The 23,946-nt window shown below is 39.7% G+C and overlaps 1 protein-coding gene across 1 annotated transcript in view; it reads right to left on the bottom strand.

Annotated features, from left to right (window-relative positions):
• Positions 1 to 23,946, bottom strand: part of Tmtc4 (Transmembrane O-mannosyltransferase targeting cadherins 4) — a gene marked incomplete at its 5' end in the record, with an annotated part of 433,994 nt that overhangs the window by 329,504 nt on the left and 80,544 nt on the right. The window contains one exon of the mRNA XM_090380839.1: positions 16,811 to 16,914. Within this exon, the coding sequence (XP_090236965.1) occupies positions 16,811 to 16,914 (104 nt within the window). The remainder of the gene's footprint in view (positions 1 to 16,810; positions 16,915 to 23,946) is intronic.

The raw sequence follows: 23,946 nt of genomic DNA on the forward strand, positions 1-23,946 counted from the left end.
TTTTTTCAGGCTCTAGTCCCAGTTTGATCACCTCTGGGTGTGTTTCAATTTTCTTCAAGTCTTCCTTGTTATCAACTGCTATTATTACTCCACTGTTCCTTATCTGAACTTATTGTTCACCCTCACTTCCTTCAGGTGGGGCTTTAGTTTTGTTATTACTGTGTCCTTCACAGAGCCACTTGATTTAAATTAGGAATCACTCTTTTCTTTTAGTATTACGAGATTTGTTTCTTTAGGCTTACTTATATCCTTGGCCTTGGCAAGTTGTGAGTTTTCATTTTTTCCACTGGCTTTTGCTGCCTGTGCATAGTTCAGCATATTTATAGCTTTATAATTAATCATTTCCTTGTAGTTATGTATAATTTTGATTTAAGAACTTGGTTTTTTATAAGTCACCTCTATCAACCTCTGTTCAAGAACTGACCAGCAGTTCACTATTTGTAACCTTATGGCTGAGGTTATGCTGTTTGCTTGGTAATGCATATACTCCTCTAAAAACCATCTAACTTCTTTGGCTTGCTTAACAGGATCAGTAATATTTGCCAAGCTCTCAAATTTCTTTTCTTCCTCTGTTTTTTGTGGTTCTGCTTTTTGTTGCTCTGTATCTAGTTATCTCTGTTTTCTTCCAAATTTCTCCTTCCTTGCCTTCTTTCTTTGTGCTGAGGGGGGCTAGGAGGATCATTATCTAACTCCTTGCTTATTATTTTCACTGTTAGGGGTTTTCTCCCTGAGTTTTCTTACTTCCAACTCAGGGAGGTTTGTTTTTAGTTTCCATTTCTTTCTTTGATTTTCCAGGCATTATGTCTAAGCTTTAGAAACAGCCAAACCACAGTTATGCCAGTGGAATTGCTACTGCTAGCACTGTAGCAATTGCACTGAGCAAAAACACTCTCAAAAGAGCAAAATAGGCAAATACGATCACAAAACTATTCTTACCTGACTGAATTCGCTTACCTTCATCTGTGATACCCCTCAAACTTGAAAAAACCGTGTTGTAGTACCTGAAGAAATCCAAAATCCAGTCGTCACATGATCTCTACTGCTGTCTATAATCAAGTGGAGCTTAGTGCAGATGCGACTGTCTTTTCAATTCTTTAGAACAGTGAGAATTCCACCCTTCATTTATTTTCCTACTCTCTCTCTCTCTCTCTCTCTCAGAGCCTTATAAACCTCAATCAGGTCACCACTGAGGTGCCTGGTTGCCAAACTCTGCAGTCCACATAATCGGAACCTTTCCTCATATGGTCAACCTTCTGCTGATCTCACTATTCAAGCTGCCCGTCTTTGGACCCTTTCAAAAAGCTTGATATCTTTTTACAGATGAGGTCTCGATACTTGAACACAGTATTCCAAATGTGGTCTTACAATTGCCTTATACAGTGAAATTATGACATCTCTATCTCTACAGGATAGTGTTCAATGAATCATTGATAGGACACCACCACCACCACCACAGGCTTTTTGTTTAAACTGTTCAGAAAATTTCAAATCTGTCCGTATTGTAACTCCCAGATCCCTTTCCTCCTCCACTGTTTTTAATTCAACTCCACAAAGTATATAATTTATTTGTGGGTTGCTATTTCCCAACTGTAAGACTTTGCAATTAGCAGCATTAAAATATAGCTGCCACCTCTCTGACCATTCTTGCAATCTGTTCAAGTCATCCTGAAGGAGCACTGCTTGGCAGTGATCATTACTCTGCCAATCTTTATGTCATCTGCATTTGACATTACACTGTATATTCCTATATCAATGTCATTTATGAAAATGAGAAACAACAATGGTCCAAGAATCGATCCTTGAGGGACCCCACTCCTGACATTACACGAATCTGAAGAATATCCATTAGTGACAAGAATATCCTCTTCCTTCTGCCCTGTGGCTATCCAGCAATTCATCTTAGAATTTTACCAGTAATCCAAACCTGTTCAAGTTTATACAATAACCTCTCATGAGGGACTGAGTCAAATGCTTTGTTATAATCTAAATAAACTATGCTGAAATTGTTCCTGAAATCCAGTTCATGAGTAAGTGTGTCAAAATAGCCTAATAAGTTAGTTAAGCATGATTTACCCTTAACAAAGCCGTGTTGTGTGTCCTTCAGAATGCCATATCTATCTCAATGTCCCTGGATTGCACTCTTAATCACTGTTTCAAGGTTTTTTGTTGTAGAAAAGTCATCAGAGTTGGACTACAACTCTGATGATTTTACTCCTTTGAAACATCAGGGTTGTTTACTTTGCCTATTACCAAAAGCTTCAGTTTTTCATTACCAGCCATATTTGCAACCAAGAGTGTAATTCTCTCATTATTTTTACCACCTAAATATTTATCACCTTTAAAAGTCAGTAGTATCTTGTTCAGCAAGAATTTAAAAAATGGACACGTTTCATCAAATTTGAATATGTTTTTGGACTCATAGTCCTCCATAATTTTTTTCAAAACTGTTTCTTTCCAATGGGTATAGTCTTCTTCGACTGCAACTTTCATCAGAAATAACTTTTTTGAGCAAGCCATGACACTCTTTAAATTAATCCAGCCAACCAGAACTGGCTTGGAATGTTTTGTGCCCCAGAAAAGGTGTATACTCCTTTTCTTTTATTAATAGCCCTTATAATGGCATGTTTTGGTCTTGAATCAACTTCATCCACTTAAAATCTGCCTCATTTACCCTCATTTACATCTTCACAAAGCATAATTTCGCACGCTTCTGACTGGGTCCTGTTTCCTCAAACAGTTTGAGAACTGAAACAGGATTTTTCAGAATGGTTGACACACTACTGGCAGGGACATCAAATTTTAAAGCAATTTTTTTTTTTTTTTTTTTTTTTAATGCCGCGATCTACACTATTAAGCACTTCCACTTTTTCACACTACACTCAAGGATTTCCTCTTAGACATTGTAAGGTTACTTGCACAGCAGTTAAAACTAAGCTGAAATTAGGGACCACTTATAGCTACCATGTAAACAGAGACAGGTGAAATTTAGTGAAAGTGTGGATGACCCATTTCTTCGAAACAACAGATGAATTTCAAGATAAAGGAAAATCACTCTCTCCTAATTCTCTAATAGGATGCTTATGGTAGAAAATAGGTTGACCAGAGCCAATGCCCACATCGGGAATATGCTTTGATCTTTGCCAATGGCTGTGCACAGCTGACCAGCGGGATTTCTTGGCATATTACATATAAGTTGTAGAGGTTTTACTTCTTTTTTTAGCCATTGCTGGCCAAAGGCCTCTCCCAAACTTCAATCTTTTTCTATCCTGCACCGTGGTTGGCCAGTTTCCTCCTGCAGGGTTTTAAGGCACCGTTAAATTGCAAAATGTTTTAGCTCTTAATTCGTGGAATTAAAGCCTTTAGGTATTAAAAGCCAAAGGGATTAATGCTTAATCCTTTTAGCTCTTAATTCGTGCTTTCTACAGCATCAGCTCTAAAGGCCAGAGGTGCAAACAATGCATACCAGGTTTCTCGAAATCAGTTAGCTATATGGAAATTTTCTTTGTTATACGGAAACTATTTTCAATGTAATGACCAAGGGGAACTCAAAAAAGTTTGCTACATAGAAAATTTCGCTATACGGAAGTTCGTTAAAGAGAGGTCTGACTGTATATTCTTAGTAAAGGATGCCAAAAAATCTTTCTGCCTGGGACACAGAAATACCTTGGTCCAGCACCGAATGCCAGCGATCTCTCTCTCTCTATCTCTCTGAGTGAAAGCAATATTGTCTTTGGATACTGATATGTGCCTAATCTAGTTTTTAGTTGACATAATGTCTAACAGCCTATACGTGCATATCTGTTGCAGACGAGTCCATTGTTTGTTCACACACGCACACAGTAAAAATATAGGAAATAAAAGAAATACAAAAAGGGAGAAAAAATATAAAAAAAAGTAAAACAAAAGGAAAGGAACTTCATGGACGAGAGCCACTGATAAATTAGAGAAAACCCAAAGACCATGATGATTATTAGTTTAGAGATAAGAGTAATGGGAAGAAGAAAGATGAGAAATAGAAAAGTAAAAGAAGCATAATTAGTTTTTGGCAAAAAAAAAAAAAAGGAAAAAAAGAAGAGAGAAATACAGAAAAAAATTATAAACAATGATATAATACTATAATAATAAAATAATAATATCAAACTAAGGAAAAGAAAAAAATAACGATATAATACTAAAGGGGGGAAAAGGATATTGTTGCATAACGTACAACCTTGGTGTCACTTTTCAAGGGCCAATTGTTAAGATTGCAAGAAAAGACGGAAGTAAAGTTGTCACTTCTGTTTTGTACATAAAATACATGCCAAAAAGGTTGGGACTAAAACTATAAGTATTAAATAATTTGGAATAAATTAAAGCATTAAGGAAATTAAACCAAAATGAAAGTAAAGGAAGGGGGATGGCAAAAATTATGTGAGAGGCATGCAGTTCACAACTGACTACAGAGAATGCAAAACCAACAGTAAAAGAAAAAATAACTTACCACCAGAGGAAGGATGTGCAAAGGAGAAAGCAAAACCAAAGACATCCAACTATATAGGACAGAAAAGTGACCTCTTAGCAGAAAAATAAAAAATTAAATTTGTGACATACACAACTCGGCATGGAAAGGAAAAATAAATAATGAAGAAAGCAGCAATAAAAGGAGCTAAAAACTTTGTGAAAGCAACAAAAATTAATGCAGGAAGAAAATAGTTTCTTGGTATGCATTCTTAAAACTAATGGCTAATGAAAAATAAGAAGATGATTGCAGAACAGTAAAATGGAAAAGAATAGTGAGGCTCAAATAATCTAGGACTTCAAATCCCATTCCTATAGAAATGACTTAAACTGAGTTCTGAGTGTATGAATTGTGAATTTAAAATAGTATATGAAAATAAGGATAAAAACAAATCAAAAATAACAGAATAAAATAATGTGTAAATACCGTAAAAATCAGGATAAAAACAAAATAATAATAAAATAAAAAATACATCCAAAAATGGTGCACATATTATATAGCTAAACGTCATACACTGTCACACGTTATACAATTTTAATATTTACAAAATGTACAAAGGAATAAAATTAAATTAACAGAATCTTCAGCCAATGTGGCGAGACATAGTTGGACAAAAAGTTCCGGAAATTTAGTAGGAAATCTGCTGTAGATCAATATGCTAGTGAAAATTTTTTTTATAATTATTAACAATAAGAGCCTTGTGGAAGTTGTTGTTCTTGGATTTTTCCAGTAAAATGGCTACTTAGGCCATATTGTACTATCGGTATAGTTAATACTACTTGCGTCAGCTTCTATGAAAGCAGGTAAATGGAATAAAGTTTTGGGTGCATGGCATGCATTCTGCAGAAATGAATAACTGTAAAATTTTGTTCAGAGAGACAAAACCATTTTGCTCCATCCAAAAACTTATTTTATTTTGTTTAATGTGGGTTGAAATTGTTTCTTAATGGAAACACATACTCCGTGAATGACATGAGATTGTGATATCTCCATACAAATATGCTTCCAAGATATTTGGAACATCCATCATCATATTATTTACACAAGAGAGCAGTACCGAGTACAGACCTTTGCAGAACACCTTCCTCTTGAACATATGAACAAGATAGTACATATCTCGAAAATTCTGCAAAGTAAAACGCTTTGTATAAGGAGAGGTAACTGTCCCTGTAGTGCTAATGTATGAAGGTCTAGAAGGATGGCATATCTCCAAGTAGTGGCTAATGCTTTTTTTTTTTTCTACATCGAGACTTACCGTTACTAAATGTTCTTTCTGATGACAGCATTATGGATGTTTGTCTCAGATTTTATCCTCATATCCAGGACGCAACTCCGCCACTGCTGGTCCCAAGCCCAGAGGAGAAAGGAGGAGGAGCATACCTCATGTAAAAAAACCCCGGGCTTGGCTGGCTCCAGCCAACAGTACCTGGAATGCAGAGATGGGAGAAATCCCAGGTGCCGTCTGACACGAACATACCTAGTACCTGGGATTTGTTTCTCTTTTATTGGGTTATTGTACATTTCAACTCGTTTTTGATTCAACGCTGGTAACAATGTGTCAGCTCACCATGGCGGTATTGTTCTAACGCTGGAGAGGGTGGCAAACTACATATTTCTCTGTCACCGCGGTTGAAGTGTACTCTTGACTGGGGAGGGTGACCCTGTATGTTTCTAAACAAGGCACTGATCGTGTCCCAACAGTTCTGTGACTTTTGATTTTGCTTTTCTGGTAATAATTATGCATAGAAGAACTAAAATGCCCACATTTCCCTCTTGAACGAACAACGCCATTCATTGCCCGAGGACACTAAGTTGTAGGTAATCTCCCCACCCACAACGCTTTCCTGGAAGTGCTCGCTCAGTCAAAAGTTCAGGCACTCTCTGAGTTGATCCCTATCCAGAGCTTGACCTGTGGCAAAATAGGAAACGACTCACCTTCCTGAAAAATAGAAAGTAAAATCCTCCAGGCACCAAAGCTATACTGCGGCTCCACTTATTCTGCCAAAATTAAAAGAAATTAAGACTACCGTTACATTTAGCCCAAAGAAAATGGATTCCATAAATCGTTCCAACCTCGTTAATCCGAAGACAACGGAAACAGATGACAAAGCAGGAAAATCGAGAATCGCAGTCACAGAGGGCTGCGATGCTCTTGATTCTTCGAAACTATAGAAAACTTCGAAATTATAGAAAGTGAGAACATTGACTTCGCACAATCTGGCTCCACTACAGCCAAAGGAAAACACAAAAAATATGTGACACCAAATATGGAAAGAGTGACTCGCTCTAAAAGCGAGAATAAGGATCCTGCTGAACAACCTGTGATACAGGCAGACAACATCGGGGAGAAACCCCGGGACAAACTGCAGGGCACCTCGTTAGACCCGACACTACCGCCGGGCACGGCCCTGGAACAGTCCCTTGCCCTGCGAACGGCACTAGAGAGCTTATTCAAGGAACAAACAAACAGGGTTTCAGCGGTCCTTAGGGCAGAGATAGTCTCCATCTGGATGAAGATGGAGACGATATTAGTCCAGACGCAACTTGAAAAGGAGATTGCCCAAATTAGTGGAACGAACCAACTGCCACAGCGCGTTCCCACATACTCACAGGCGCTGAGGAACAACATAAATATCACAAGTGTGAATACAGAGGGTTTTTTTCTGCCCAAAACGGGGCAGAAAAAAACCCTGCTAACCAGACCCCACCTGGTAGTTTTGAAACCAGCAGCACCGGAAGATCCATCAGGAAAACGAGAAATGTTGGCGTGATCATTCAAACTGAAACGGAACAAGACATACAGGGGATACTAAAAAACTCCAAAATATCCTCGCTGGGGCTGCTTGCTGAACCGCCTAGGGGAAAAGGGCCCTGTATAATGATACATGACCTAGATAATGATATCTACAGGAAAAATCTCAATGAACTGCAACGGGACGGAACGACAGAGCAGCACATCACACCGAGGTTCAAGACCAGGGCCAGGACTGGGGGTGCTGTCAACTGGGTCCTGGAGCTGTCCACAGTTGCCTGGAAATCCATAAGGCAACAGAAAAGGGTATATGTAAATTGGGGCAGTCACCGCTACAGGGAGTATGTGGCTGTCCCCAAATGCTTCAGATGTTGTCATTTTGGCTACACGACACACACCTGCAGGCAAACGCACTCTACATGTGGCCACTGTGCCAAAGATGGCCACGAATATAAAGACTGTCCAAACAAAGCTGAAGCCCCGGTCTGCATCAACTGCAAGTCCCTGAAGCTGCCACATGACCACTCTATAAGGGATAGCGCCTGCCCAACATACAATAAAGCAAGGAGTACACAACAGCTACGGATAAATTATGGGGAGTAATCCAAAACAATACAATCACTTCGGGATAAAAATTGCACAACATAATGCACAGCGTTCTAAGGCAGTTGCTGCTCAGCTAGTTAAGAAATCTAATGAAAAAAAACCTGGACGTGCGCATACTCCAGGAGCCGTATACACATAATAAAGGAGTAAGAGGTTACTCTCTAAAGTTCAAGATTGTCCAAGTGGAAGGAGACACTCGTTGGGCGGCTGTCGTGGTTTGTAACCCAGACCTCACGGTTGCAAAAATAACCGACCTTTGCACAAACTAGGCAATATGTGCCACCATTGCCTCATCACTAGGGGAATTTTACGTCTCTTCGGTATACGCCAGACCGGGAGAGGACATTCTTCCCATCACAACGTATCTGCAAACCCTACAGCGCCAGCTTCTGAGTGCCAAAATTATTATTGGAATGGATGCAAATTGCAGGTCCCCGGCCTGGCATAGTGAGACACCAGATAGGAGAGGTACACACAATGGACAGCGACTGGAGGAGTGCATAGCAAGCAGTAACTTTACTATCCTGAACCTACCAAATCAACTTCCCACGTTTTCAAGTACAATGTGGGAAGCAAACATTGATCTTACCCTTGCAAGCCGCACAATAGCAGGACATCTCACCCCCTAGGAGGTACAGGACCATTGGCCCACATCTGATCATAGGGTTATAACCCTCAGTCTGCACCGAACCCTAATTCCAAGACAGATCGTCAGATTTTTCTCGCCAAGGTATGCCATTCCCAAAGCCGACTGGGATCTCTTCGAATGGATGCTGATGATGGGAGCAGAAAAACATCCGTACTGAAGGCCAAAACTTAAATGACCTCCAGCAGCAGGTGATAAAATTAATCACGGACGTAGCGGACATAGCCATAAAAAAGAAACACCCGGCCCCCAGAGCTGTTCCCTGGTGGTCACCAGAACTAACTGACCTCAGACACAGAGCAAACAGAGCCCGAAAAGCATTCCAACGAGCACGCAGAACCTGGCCACAGGCGGAGGTGGATGAGTTAAGGCAGAGGTATCACGAGGCAAGAAATAACTACACGGCCAAGATTAAGCAGAAGAAAAAAGAAACGTGGGAAACTGGTCAGTGCAAATGGCAATGCTGACCCATGGGGAATTGTTTATAGAGTTGTCGCTAACAAGCTCCCAAGAGGGGAAGTGGTTACAGCCACCGAAACTGCACCAGGAAGTTATACCAGAACCTGGAAATCATCAATTGACAACATATTAGACCACATCTTTCTACCTCCAAGTTATACCAGAACCTGGAAATCATCAATTGACAACATATTAGACCACATCTTTCTACCTCAAACTGAACCCCAGACTGAGGAACAGAGAAAACTCTATGAAGAAAACTCCTCTTATTGTACCACGGCAGTTGAGTCCCCCTTTACAATCATGGAGCTGAGCATAGCAGCGGCAAACATTAAAAACGGGAAAGCCCCTGGTGATGACATGATTGAACCAGAGATGCTCAAAAAGACAGTAGAGAAGATACCAGACATCATTCTAAATCTCTTCAATCGCTGTCTTTCAGAAGGCTATTACCTAATAAGTGGAAAACAGCAAGAATAAGACTTATACTTAAGAATCCAACCAAACCCCAGGATAAGCCAACATCGTACAGACCCATAGCTTTGCTTTCTACCTTGAGCAAACTTTTTGAGCGGCTTCTATACCATAGATTAGAGACTCACTTCCAGGAAGCGAACATGATGTCGCCGAACCAGTTTGGCTTCAGAAGAGGACGTTCAGTGGCAGACGCTTTGGAAAACATAATTGAGGCAGCAAAAAACTGCGACGTGAAGTATTTTCTCGTCATATCAATAGACTTTGCTGGCGCTTTTGATTCTCTCTGGTGGCCCGTAATCCTGGCCAGACTTCGGTGCGCCCAAATTCCAGGCAACCTTTTCTGCTGCCTTAGATCATACTTGGATGACAGAAGGATTACAGTGACTGCTCCCTTTGCCACTCTCTCCAGGCAGGTCCACAGAGGCTGCCCCAGGGATCAGTTCTGGGGCCCCTTCTGTGGACTCTTGTGCTGGATGAGTTCCTCAATATGGAAATCCCTAATATAAGAACGCAGGCATACGCCGATGATCTTATACTGATGCTGCAGGCTAATAGCAGGACACAGCTGGAGACTCATGCAAATCAGGCCATTTCTGTTCTTTAAGGATGGGCAAATGGGAACCTACTGAACATCTCACCGGAAAAAACACATTCAATACTCCTCAAGGGTTCCCTTGATCCCAGGAGGCCTCCCCAGATCAAGATAAATGGAACAACCATTAAACATTGAAGTCAAGTATCTTGGCATTATCCTCGATAGACACCTCAACTTCACACCGCATCTTAGTTACCTCAGAGTAAAATTCAGGAAATATTCCGGCCTATTTGCTAGAGTTACACGCAGAGACTGGGGTCTGAAGAAGAGGGCACTCGCCATCCTCTACAAGGCATTCTTCATCCCAGCACTGGCTTATGCAGCGGGAGCTTGGTACGCTAAGGAAAGCTCTGCTGTTAACAGAAGGAAATTGGAAACCATTCATCGAATAATTCTCCTCACAACAACCAGAACATGCTGCACGGTGAGCACCCACGCTCTCCAGGTCCTTGCGGGATGTCTCCCTCTGGACTTAGAAATTGCCAGCCGTGGGCTGCTGCACCAACACGCCAAAGGAAGGGTAATCACACATTTGGGATACACTACGGACCCAACTCTGACTACACCACAGGAAAAAAGCGTCTTACAGACCACATGAGAACAGTGTGGCAGAATCGATGGAATGACTCCACTAAAGGCCGCATAACTAGAAGCTTCATACCAGACATTGGAAGTGTTTACCCTATTTCCCCGAACTGGTACTCTCCTGGACTTCATACCACTTACCTGCTGACAGGGCATGGCTCCTTCAGGAAGAAGCTACACGAGTTTGGAATCTCGGACATAGCGCAGTGTAGATGCGGACAAGAAGAAACTTGGGAGCACCTGCTCTATGAATGTAATATATATGAAGACCTCCGTGGCCTGCTGTTTACCAAACTACGCTCCATCCTTAGAAATCAGGAGACATAGTGCTCCAGGAAGAAGAAAACTATAAGGCTTTCACGCTTTTCGCTCAAAATCTCTTCGCGAGGCAAAGAGCACTCCCACCACCCTGAAACAATGGCGACCCAGATCCAACACCTTTCTGGGCCTGCTTTATCTCCTTTTCCCGGTGGGAGGACACCCCTGTCTCCCACCTCTCCCTGCAAAACCCACTTTCCCTCTGGTGTAGCATGGGCATGCCCATTGAACGTTTGGGGGCCACCTCTTCTATCGGTCCCTTTCTTCTTTTTCTACCCTCCAGCCTTCCTTCTCCCCACCCAAATCTGTCTACTTTTACAGCGCACAGCCCCACATGTCAAAATTGTAACTACACCAAAATTGCTTGCCCGACCCTTTTCGGCCAAAAAATAAAACTCATCCAGTGTACAATCCATTATCGCTCTTAAGGCAAATCTCTATGACCAAACAAAGCACCAACAGCGATTAAAGCAATGTCTCTTTTTTTTCTTTTTTTTTTTTTTATATAGGTCCTAGCCATTGAAATCTGAGGAAAGTAGGTGGCAGGACATGCCAGAGTACTGATTCCTTATTGGTAACACCTGGCTAGCCTCCACGTGGCGTGGTATGGGCAACGTCAGCCAGATGAACAATGGGCACAACAGACTACACTATACATGATCCACACACTTTAAATCTCTGGCTTGACAGGGTACTGTCACTCGATACAGAGAACACCGCGGAGATGGGAGAAATCCCAGGAGCCGCAAGACCCTCAACATACTAAATACCAAATACCAAAAGTACCTGGGATGGGCCCTGCCTGGGTTACAGGTGAAGATGGAGGATCTATCTTCAGCAACAGTGGAAGTTTGCCACTCTTCCAAGATACTGGCCCCATCTAAATTGTGGACTATGCAGTAGAGGAATGGTAAGCCGGCTGCATTATTTGCCTTAATTTAAGGCAAATAATTTAGGAGCAGCATTTTCCTTCTAAAGTGAAGTGGAGGTTTGTGTGCCTCTACATACAGACTCTGAACAGGGAATGTTCTAAAAGTGTCCAGAGCAGTATGAAGGGTTGGACAGTATTAAGTCTGATTAATGCACTTTTCCTAGCTGAATCATATACAATAGCACCATAGTATAAACGAGACCTGATGATAGCATGATACAAATGTAATAGAGTGTATCTATCAGCTAGCTCCCCGTGTCATAGCAGAAATGAACTTAAGCATATTAAGTTTCTTTAGACAAAACAGTTCGGAGGTATGGGATAAATGAAACAAAGTTAAGTTTGGTGTCCAATATTAAGCCTAGGTTTGTCATTGTTTGTCATTTGGTTTTTAGGAGCATTAGCAACTAAGGCCATATTGCTCCGGGGATATGCGGTGGTCATTCCCTGACCTTTCCGCACCCTCCGTATTTGGTGGTCACGGGCTCGAACCCCGGTCTAATCAAGAAGTGTGTGCTACGCACTGCTGTCCTGCTCACCTGGCTATGGAGGGTTTTTTTTTTTTTTTTTATGAGAACCCCAAACACGAAAGGTATCAAAACCTATGGTACTTAGTACCGTGCATGGGTTGAAGGAGAAGTATGGGGAGAGGGGGATGCCGGAAACTTTGCTCTAGAGATTAAACATGGGTTTCACCACTTCAAGCCTCCAATAAGCAAAGTGGTGGTATTTCACCGGTTGATGAAAGTCATCTACCACCTGAGATGCCATTAAGCCTAGGAAACAAAGATTACTGGTGAGAGGGATCAAATGGTATTTTAATCTGAGTTCCAGTTCTGGGTGTAGCTTACATTTTTTGCAGAAGTGAACTGCAATTGTTTTTTGTTCTGATAAACGATATCCATTCTGCAGTTCCCATGTCTCCAACTTATTTATGGAAAGTTGCAGCTGTCTTTCAATGGTATGAATATTTTGTGAACAGCAAGATATAGTACGATCGTCAGCATACATATATAGTTCTACAGTATTGGGGATGTTGTGTGTTATGGTGTCGAGAAAGTACAGATTGATAGCGGACCTGAAAGGTTCTTTGTTGAAGAAAATTTCTAATGAATTCTGGTAAGTGCCCTCGCAATCCTATGGAATGAAGTTCTCTTAATATGCCATACTTCCAGGTAGTATCAAAAGCCTTTTCTATATCGAGACTTACCATTACAAGATGTTCATTTTTGACGTAAGCATTATGGATGTTAGTCTCAGCTTTCATCATTAGATCCAAAATGGATCTGTTTTGTTGGAATCCAAATTGATTGTTGTTCATCAGTGCTTTAGTTTCAAGAACCCATGTAAGCCGTCTGTGTATCAGCCTTTCTAGGATTTTACTTAGGCAGCTGGTTACAGATATAGGTCGGTAATTTTCTGGAAGTGAGTGATCTTTTCTTGGTTTAGGAAAGGCTAAAATGATGGAGTGATGCTAGGAAAATGAATATGTATCTTCAGGAAAAATTCGATTATAGAACTTTAATAGTAAATTCAGACCATACTGTTTATATGTTTCAGCATTACATAATATATTCCATCAGGTCCAGCGGCACTGTTTGGTGATCTATTTAATACTGTCTGCAGCTCAAATAGGTTTGTTTGTATTGTTTGTTATTTGGTTTTTAGGAGCATTAGCAACTAAGGCCATATTGCTCCAGGATGTGCGGTGGTCATTCCCTGACCTTTCCGCATCCTCCGTATTTGGTGGTGATGGGCTCGAACCCCGGTCTAATCAAGAAGCATGTGCTATGCACTGCTGCTCCTTCCCACCTGGCTACGGAGGCGCCTCAAATAGGTTAAACGGTTGATTATAGGCAATATGTTGGGTAGTATGGAATTTTATTTTGTACCTTTCAGCCTAAGCTTTGATTTTAAAAAAGGAGTAAGTCTCTGCAAGGGCGTTGGCTATTTCTTCAGAAGAAGATATTTCCTGTCCATTTTTGATTAAGATGGGAGACGGAAGAGGTGGATATTTCCCGTTTAATTGCCGAATCTTTTTCCAGATGAGATGACTGCTAGTATCCTAGGTAACAGTGGAGGCAAACTGTATCCATGATTCCTTTTTTGGCTTTTCTTCTTTTTGACTTGAGCCTTTTATATTGAATTAGGTTGATGGTAATTGGGAACTTCCGGAACAGGTTCCAAGCTTTATATTTTTTTCCTTTTGGCATAGGTACAAGCTTCATTCCACCAGTGTTTGAGGTTTTTGTGTTTACATGTGGTGGCTTGAGGTATTGCTTCTGAGGCTATGGTCAGTATTTGCCTGGTAATATGCTCTGTGACATCAATGGGTTGTAGTCTGATCAATTGGCTATCAAAAGAAAGATGGATTAAAAACTTTTCCCAATCTGCTTTGGAGAATTTCCATTTTGAGCGATTATCAGGGTATGGTGTTTGAAGCATTTAGATTCTGCATATGATTGGGAAGTGATCACTATTGTGTGGGTCGTTTAAAACTGTCCATTCTATACTGGATACAATATGGGGGAACAGAGAGTTAAATCAATTGCTGACATAGATCCAGTGGGAAGGTGAGTATAAGTATTTTCACCACTGTTCAATAATGTTAGATTCAGTTGGTCTGGTATCGTCTCTATCAAGTGTCCTCTATTATCCATGTGGTCTGATCCCCACAATAGATGAAGCGCATTTAAGCCACCAAGGATACAAAAAGGTGGTGGTATTTGTGTTAAACGATCATATTTTGTTTTATCTTTTCTAGGAAAATTGGGACGTCCGGGATCTGTACTCTCTTTTCCGTCATCAGTTTGACCAGATGAAAATCCAGTCTCCATATCATCTGCATGAAAATCAAGGACTGTTTCATGGTGTATAGCTATATTTTCAGAGTCCATTCTATTTGAGTTTGTCTTTTGTAATTCAGTGGCTTGTTGCCTTCATGATTTATTTGACATTTTATCACATGATTTGATTTTAGGTGGAACTGTGATAGGGGTTTTACTTATTTCATCAACTAGAACAGATTTGGTAGTAGATTAAGATGTTGATAGCCCAGATCGTGCCCATTCTGCAATGGATGTATTGGGCGAAATTGATACCTCAGTTTGGGTTGAAACAGCTTGGCACTTTTGTGTAATGGAAGCATACATGTTTTTTGGGATTGTTGACTTTATTTGCTTTCTTGCTTCTTGATATGTGACCTTATTCTTGATCTTATACTTTTGTATTCTTTTTTCAATTTTCCATAGGTTGCATGATTTTGAGTATGCTGGATGGTTATTCTTGCAATTTGGACATTCTGAAGCCTTTGCAGTACACTCTGTTTGTGAATGGTTTTTTGACCAGCAGTTAGAACAAGTAGTTTCGCCTCTGCATGTTGTCTGGGAGTGACCAAACTTTTGCCACTTGAAACATCTTAAAGGGTTTGGAATGTATAGTCGGATACAGCAGTTTAGGCTTTGATGGTGAGACTTTGATTGGGATTCCACTTATAGATGATATTTTAGTAATAATTCTGAATGCCTTGCTTGAGTGGTCTTCAATTAAAAGATCTCCTGATTGGAGCCTTTTCACCATTTTAGGTGTACCTGTTGCATTCTCGAGACATCTCTGGATGGCAAAGGGAGAGAGTTTGCTTAGCGGCTGAGTCAATAAGGAATGTATTATCAGAAAAGCTGGTGGTTCTGATTTGTTACAGTCCTTTTTCATTCTTTTTGGAATGATTGAGATCATCTTCCATTCTGCGGGTCTCAGTATGTTGAGAGCTGTTGGCTCTACTGGTGGACATGCATCACAGTCCATTGTTGCTCCTTTTAGCCCTGGGAGTGAGAGCTTTTTCTCCCAGGTTTCCAGCCCTGCCATGTGGAGGCAGGAGCAGTGCCATCTAGTGGCCAAACGGCTAAAGAAGTTAGTTTGTTAGTGCAAAAATTAATAAATATATTAGAAAAAGAAAGGTGATTTCCTTTCTGGGTTCTTACTTAGGATCTGTTAAGTACAGAACCACTTACAAAGAAATGAGGATGAGAAAAGCACTGGAAAGAAATCAGAACGAAATCACTGGATATCACTTAGGAAAATCGCTTGGCACTTGGGGCCAAAAGATGTTATCTGCTCTACAATGTCTTCAACTTTTGCCCCTAGCACACATACCCTGGTCCCATTCCACTTAACCTTTTTGCACAATACATTTCCTATTTACCTGAAAACAGAATCTCCAACAATAGCTATCTTTTAATATCTATAATCAAACTAATATATTTAACCCCGGGGGCTCACATCTGGTGAGTATGGGCTTGGCAAACCCAGGGTCCTGAGCTGGATATCATCATTCTTCTCTTTCTTGGTGATTCCTTTCTACTTCTCTCTCTCTCTCTCTCTCTCTCTCTCAGGGGGTAACTTGGGAATTTTTTTTTTTTTTGGCTGGTGCAGCATAAGCCTCAGGCTTCCTTGTACCATATGGCCATTAATAATAATAGTATTCAATCATTTTTGATCAGTTTTATATGAAAATTCTATCTACAGGAGCAATTCTGGTTTTAACATTTATTTTGGAAAAAAAATTAGTGATGCAGTTTGTGGCCACTACCATGTAAATAAATATATATGCATACCATATGAGGGTCAGATGAAAATTTCTCAAAAATAGTATCGTTGTTTGTTGCATTATAGGAAACACATGCAAAGTCTATTACCTCTGTAACTAAAATATGGAAAGTAGAAATCATGTAACATCTATAGTCAGTACATTACTAGCATATACCTATATTCATACCTATATTCATTACAATTCAAGGGAAATGACTCAATGTAGCATTTAACACATCCCTGAAATTAAAATTGCATATTCCTAAAGAACAGACAGTTTTATTATATAAGATTTCATTTCCTTCAAAAATACAAATAAAACTATATATACTGTTAAATGTGATTCTTTTACTTACAATAACTGTGATGCCCTGTTCTTTGCATAACATGGAAATGCCAGCTAATATTAAGCTCAGAACCATCCACAATGATGAGAACTGTGTAGGACAAGATTGGCAGGCTGCAAAACAATACATGTCAAAAACAATTTACACCCTTTCAAAAAAAAAAAAAAAAAAAAGCTTCATAAAACAATTAATAAATAGAAATTGTTTTCATAAACAATTTCTATTTATTAATATCATTATATTTATTAATAGCATTATGAATATATTACCTCAACATATTACCTGTTATTACTGAAAAATACCAAACATATTTAGATTTTTCCTTTTTTCAAACAAAGAAATAAATATCAGGAGGATGCCAATTCTAGCAATAACTGTTCTTTCCATTATGCTCTTTAATGGAAAAATGAATTTTCCATTAAAGAGCATAATTAATTGAATAACTCTGAAATGCATAAATCTACAGTTGTACAAATGTCCCAAAGTTTCATTTATTGCATACGACATGTACGATATAGAACGTTCTATGAAAATTAAACAAAAAATTGACAGGTGAACTGTTTTCACCTGTAAAGTCTTATATATATATACTTTAAAAACTTCAATCTACTGATACTTACAAACCTATTCTTTCCTCTCAAAGTATCATTACCAATAAAATACTGGCTATAAATAAGAAACAGAAATTAAAAATTAATAATTATAATTTTACTTTTATATATATTATTCTTAAATTTCATAAAACACATGTTAGATTCAAGTTCATTACCTATTGCAAAAAAGGGCTATGCCCAATTACATAGAAAGACATTGCAGTTATAATTTTAGCATATGACGCAAGAAAGCAAGCTTATACAGCATGAGCCAAAAAAAAAAAAAAAACCCCTTCCCATTTCACCCAATCATTAACTCCAAATGTTTGTCTAGTTCTGCCTTGAATTTATTTAAGCTACAATGAGAAATGGAAGATTGTTCCAGCAATCAACCACCCACAGGCTAAAGGCAAATTTCCACACATCTATCCTACAGCTGTCTTTTCTCAATTTGAATTTATATCCTCTCAGGCGATTATTCTGAGCAAGAGGAAGAATCCCATCAGCATTAAGCATGCTCAAACCATTCAAGGCTTTATACACCTCAATCAGATCACCTAGCAGGTGCCTAGTCTCCAGACACAGTAATTTGCAAAACTTAAGCCTTTCTTTGAAGAGCAACCCTTTCCATTCAATAATCTTGTTGCCTTTCTCAGTACTTGTTTCAGCAGCTCTACGTCCTTTTCAAAATGAGGCTCCAGACCTGTATACCGTACTCAAGGTGTGGCCTGACCATCACCTTATACAAGGGGATAATCACCTCCTTATCCCTGCTAGAAAAATTCCAGTATATCATTGACAAAACACCATGAGCTACTCTTGCAGACTATCTGCACTGCTCAGAAAACTTCATATCTAACTGCACAATTAGCCCAGGTCTTTTTCATTCAATACCACCTTGAGTGTAGTACCACACAATTGATACATTACTCTGGAGTTACTGCTACCTATATGCAGCAATTTGTCAATGTTAAACTTCAGTTGCCACCTCTCAGCCTATCTGCTCAACTTTTCTGGATCTTGTTGCAGTAGTGTACTGTCATTAAGAAACATGCACACCTTTGTATCATCTGAAAACTTGGACATTAAGCCTGATATTCCTTCATCAATATCATTAATAAATACAGAAAACAACAATGGGCCCACCACCAAAACTTGGGGGAATCCACTAAAAACATTAGTCCACGAAGAGCAGTGTCCATCGATTACCACTCTCTGTCTTCTCCCACTCAACCATCCCTTTACCCATAGCAGCAATTTGCCTTTGTTGCCTCCAATTTGTACAGTAGTCTTCTATGAGCAACAGTATCAAAAGCTTTCCTAAAATCCAAGTATATGATATCAAAATTATATTTTGCCTACAGTTCCTTTGTGACCACATCATAGTATCCAATCAATTTGGTCAGACAAGGCTTCCTCTTAAAAAAACCCATCTGTATCTGGGCTATAACTGCAGTTTGGTCTAAATGATCCCATAGTGCTTCTTTAACCAGTGCCTACATTCATTTCTCAGGAACAGAAGTTAAACTAACAGGTTTGTACAGGTAGGACCCGTTTTACGACATGGTTAGGTTCCAGCAAAACAGGGTCGTAAAACAAGACCAAATTATAATGTAAATGAATGAGATAGGTTCGAAAATTCCCAAAATTTTTCCCAAAATATAAAAAATTAATATTTCTGATCTTTATAAATAATTAAATATTTTAAACATTTAATGCACATGTTTTATTTATACTTATATATAAAATAAAATTTTACTTTGGTCCTATGGAGTCATCACTTCAGTATGTATTTACTCAAGTGATGACTCCACTACCCATTTCGTCCACATTAAAAACTAAATCAGGGTGGTAGTTGCCTTCGTCTATTAAGCGTTTAAATTCGGAAGGATACTCTTCCACCACTGCAACGTCAGCACTAGCAGCCTAACCAGACACTTTCACATTGTGAATTTTACAACAGTTTTTAAATGATGAAACCACCCTTTGTTGACCATAAATGTTTCAGTGCCACGAGACCCTTCACATATTTTTTCAAATAACGACTTTGCCTTGTCCAGAATTACCACCTGTGTAACAGGAATGTTATTTTAGTTCATATCATCAACACACTAACAATTTCTCCATTTTTTCCATTATCTCACTGCATGAATAAGTTGTTCTGGAGGATGACAAACTTGTTATCCCTGTGCGTGTGCACTTTATTTTATCAACATTGTTCATAATTGTTGATAGAGTAGAAGGGGCTAAACTCAATGCCTTACACACATCTGACCGATGCTTACCAGACTCCATGTGACGATCACATCCATTTTCTCCTTAATTGTCCTACGTTTAGAGCTTATGGTTACACAAAAATTATTATTAATAAGAAATAACACTGCGTAACACATTAACAATTGAGGAAAAATTCACAACGAAATGCACATGGCACACTGAATGTAAACAACTCTTGGCGTAGCTATCATTCCACCCATAATGCACCACAAAAAACAAAAGAAATGCCTAGTGTGTGTTTGGACTTGCAGGTGTTGCTGCAACGTGTTACTGAGTTGTGATTTTTTTGTTATTTTCAATTTTTTCAGATAATAATTTGAAACAGTCGTTAATGTGAAAAGTCGTAAAATGGACCATCGTAAAACGGGACCTACCTGTAATTACTTCTGTCACCCTTTGATCCTTCTTTGTGAATTTGGGTCACATTTGCACATTTCCAGTCCATGGGGACCTCTCATAATTATGTCTAAGGGTTTGCTTACTTCCTCTGCTGCCTCCCTTAATATAACTGGATAGATCCCATCCACCCCAAGAAGGCAGCTAAGGAAGTAAGCAAAACCCTTAGCCATAATTGTGAAAGCTTCCTTGGACTCAGAGGAGGTCTCCGTGGACTGGAGAAGTGCAAATATTTCCCAAATTCAAAAAGGGGGATCAAAGGGTGACATGGGTAATTACATACCTATTAGTCTAACTTCTGTTCCAAGGAAAATAATGGAGTGACTAGTTAAGGAAGCGATGCAGGATCATCTAAACAAGACATAGTTCAGACAGAGAATGGGTTTGTTAAGGGAAAGTCTTGTCTGACAAATTTTATTGGATACTATGATGTGTTCACAAAAGAACTGGATGAAAAGAATAATTTTCATATCATATACTTGGATTTTTGGAAAGCTTTTGATACTGTGGCACATGGAAGACTAATGTACAAATAGAAGTAGTATGGCATTAAGGGCAAGTTGCTACAATGGATAAGAGGATGTTTGAGTGGTTATCAATGAGCACTGCTCTTCGTGGACTAATTTTATTAGTGGATTCCCCCAGGGTTCGGTGTTGGGACCATTGTTGTTTTTGGTATTTATCAATGATATCGATGAAGGTATATTAGGGTTAACGTCTAAGTTTGCGGACGATATGGAGGTTGGCAGAGTTGTTAATGACAGTAATGATAGTACACTACTGCAACAGGATCTGGAAAAGTTGAATAGATGAGCTGAGAGGTGGCAACTGACATTGACAAATGTAACATTGACAAATGTAAAGTACTGCATATGTGGGTAACCCAAGAGTAATGTATCAACTGTGTGATACTACACTGAGGGTAGTAGAGAATGAAAAGAACCTGGGGGTAATTGTGCAGTCAGATATGAAGTTTTCTGTGCAGTGCAAAAGGGCTGCAAGAGTAGCTCGTGGTGTCTTGTCAAAGATATACAAGAATTTTTCTAGCAGGGATAAAAGGGTGATTGTCCCTTTGTATAAGGCAATGGTCAGGCCACATCTTGAGTACTGTATACAGATCTGGAGGCCTCATTTTAGGAAAGGTGTAGAGCTGCTGGAACGAGTACAGAGAAGGGCAACAATATTGGCAAGTGGAACAAAGGGTTGATGTTACCAAGAAAGGCTTAAGTTCTGCAAATTGCAGCTTCTGGAGACTAGGCACCTGCGAGGTGTATAAGGCCTTGAATGGATTGAGCAAGCCCAATGCTAACAGGATTCTTCCTCTTGCTCAGATTACTCACCTGAGGGGGCATAAATTCAAATTTAAGAAAGACAATTGTAGAATAGATGTGCAGAAATTCGCCTTTAGACAGCGGGTGGGTGATAGTTGAAACAAACTTCCATCTGTTGTAGTGGAAATCAGCAACTTAAATAAGTTCAAGGCAGAACTAAACAAACATTTGGAGTGAATGGATGGGTGAAATGAGAAGGGTTTTTTTTGGATGATGCAACATAAGCTTGCTTTCTTGCATCATATACCCTACTAATCAGTTAAATTAACAGAATTATGCTTAGGTTTATATGATGATTTTGATGTTGGTGTTTTCCTAATTTGACGCTGAACAAGAGGATATCCATTGTGTGGCAACCTGGACATCCAGGTATTTATTATTTATAGTTTTCTCATACTGCAAAATCTGCTGTTTTGCTACTCACGGTTGACCAGAGATATCTACCGCTTCTGGCTACAGGTCAAGGTCAGGCAAATGCGCTATGGGTTTGCACTTGCAGTCAGGTGACCATGGTGACATGTCATTTACTGCCTCCTAGCAATTATCCTTGCCTTGTACAAGCGGATTTACTACATCCAACAGTAACAAGTCTAGCCAACTAAAATAAGTTGTAATTTTTGACTTATTTTGTATCTTATCGGTAAATTTATCGGTTTCACTATTTCCCATATCGCTGGGAATATGATGCGTAGTTAAGGCAACTACTAAACACAATTGTAAACTCTTTTCTAGCCCACTCGTAATCCTTTTATCTGCGCCTAAAATCTGAAAATGCCTTTAAAGCAAGATCACCCAAATAATGAAAGCTGTGTAATTTGTGGAATTGTTCCGGACGTATCTATAAAATGTACTTCTTGTCACAAGACATACGGAAGCGAATATCTCACTTTGGACATAAAGAGGCTCGGGAAGCAGCAACGGAAAGTATGGCAGTCCCCCCCCCGTAAGGGATAAAATTATATGCATTCACTAGGAACAACTGGTGAAACTTTTAACGAAGACGTTAACCAAATTTCGGATTCACTTGAGCACAGGACCCAACCCAAACCTGAGGCAGACACGGAAAAACTGAGTTCGCCAGATTCACATGTGGCAGAACAAAACGGCCTTTCAGATCTCATCATACAAAAATCTAGTAGTTCCCAACAGGGTAACATCTTATCAACAGAGATCTCCGCAATAGTTAATCAAGCATCACTCGAACACAGTCCACTCTTTGTCTCTCTCCTCACAAATAGAGACAACTCTATGTATTAAGCTATCCCCAATTCATAATATCCTCGCAGACCTACTGCTTGAAAACAAGCGACTATGAGAACACAATGAATGCATACACAAAATATTGGAGGTGTTGGAGAAAAACTGATGACCTGAAGCAATCTGTTTGTGATCTTGCTATTCAAACTAACCATCATGAGCAGTATCCTCCTGATGGACATTTTCATGCGAAACCGAGAGCTCCTACCCAAACTACCCCATCTTTATTACCACGTGACCTCTCCATCCCCCATTCTTACAATATGTGAGTCTGAAGTTGTGTGCCCTGAACATAGCACTAGACCAGTATATGCTGAAATCACAGCAGATGCCAACGGATACTCAGGAAATACTGCCTCCCAGAAGATCCAAAGTAGTCATCAGGAGCAGAACCTGCCAAATTGCACCTATTCGCGATCAAAACTCACATATGGGGTCCTCGCGCTCGAAACTGGATAATGCTTTTCTAGCGTTTCCTAGTTCCTAGCGGCAGCTGCCCCAGCTGATTATGGGGTGGTTGTTGTTTGGTTTTTAGGAGCATTAGCAACTAAGGCCATATTGCTCCGATTATGGGGTTGTATTCACATCTCGGATTGCACACAAGGGTGGAGGCGTTGCAATATTTTACAAGAAATCCACTTTCAAGCTATTGGATAATAAATCTAGTAACTCCCCCAATTATGAAGCAATCCTCATTATGTTAGGATACAACTTTGTGACGTTTGTGTGGTGTATATATATATCCCCAACACCTTCCCAGCAAAATCAGCTGCATCCCACAGCTTCTCACTTAGTTTGTAGTGATTTCAATTTACTTCCTCAGCTATCTAATCTGAAAAAGGATCTTCTGGCACACCTGAGATGTGCTGACCTACAACTTATTAATGAAGCTCCAACCAGGGGAAATAACCTCTTAGATCTAGTTCTAGCCTCTATCCCTTGCACCCTTGATTACATTGCAGAAACGTCATTTGACTCTGATCATGTCCCAACATCGGACTGCATATCTGCCAGCTCCCAAATTAGAAGCCAGAAGGACAACAAAAAAGGTTGACATCACTAGCCCCAACTTACTTGATGTAGATAAGTGCATCAGAGCTGCCTCTCTCATTCCCTGGGTGGCCTTAGAGGCTTGTGATGCAGAACTAGCTGTAAACATTCTCACAAACTGGATCAACACGGTTGCCAAATATGCTGCCTCTAAAAAAATCACAATCAGTGTATATATAAGGCTTTGGTGGAATTCTGAACTCAAAATGAGTTTCCAGCTGAAGCAACAGCTCCATCGCAC

Source organism: Mastigoproctus giganteus, chromosome 9 (genome assembly GCF_048544385.1).
Source record: "Mastigoproctus giganteus isolate SK-2022 chromosome 9, ASM4854438v1, whole genome shotgun sequence".
In the NCBI taxonomy this organism is placed as follows: domain Eukaryota; kingdom Metazoa; phylum Arthropoda; class Arachnida; order Uropygi; family Thelyphonidae; genus Mastigoproctus; species Mastigoproctus giganteus.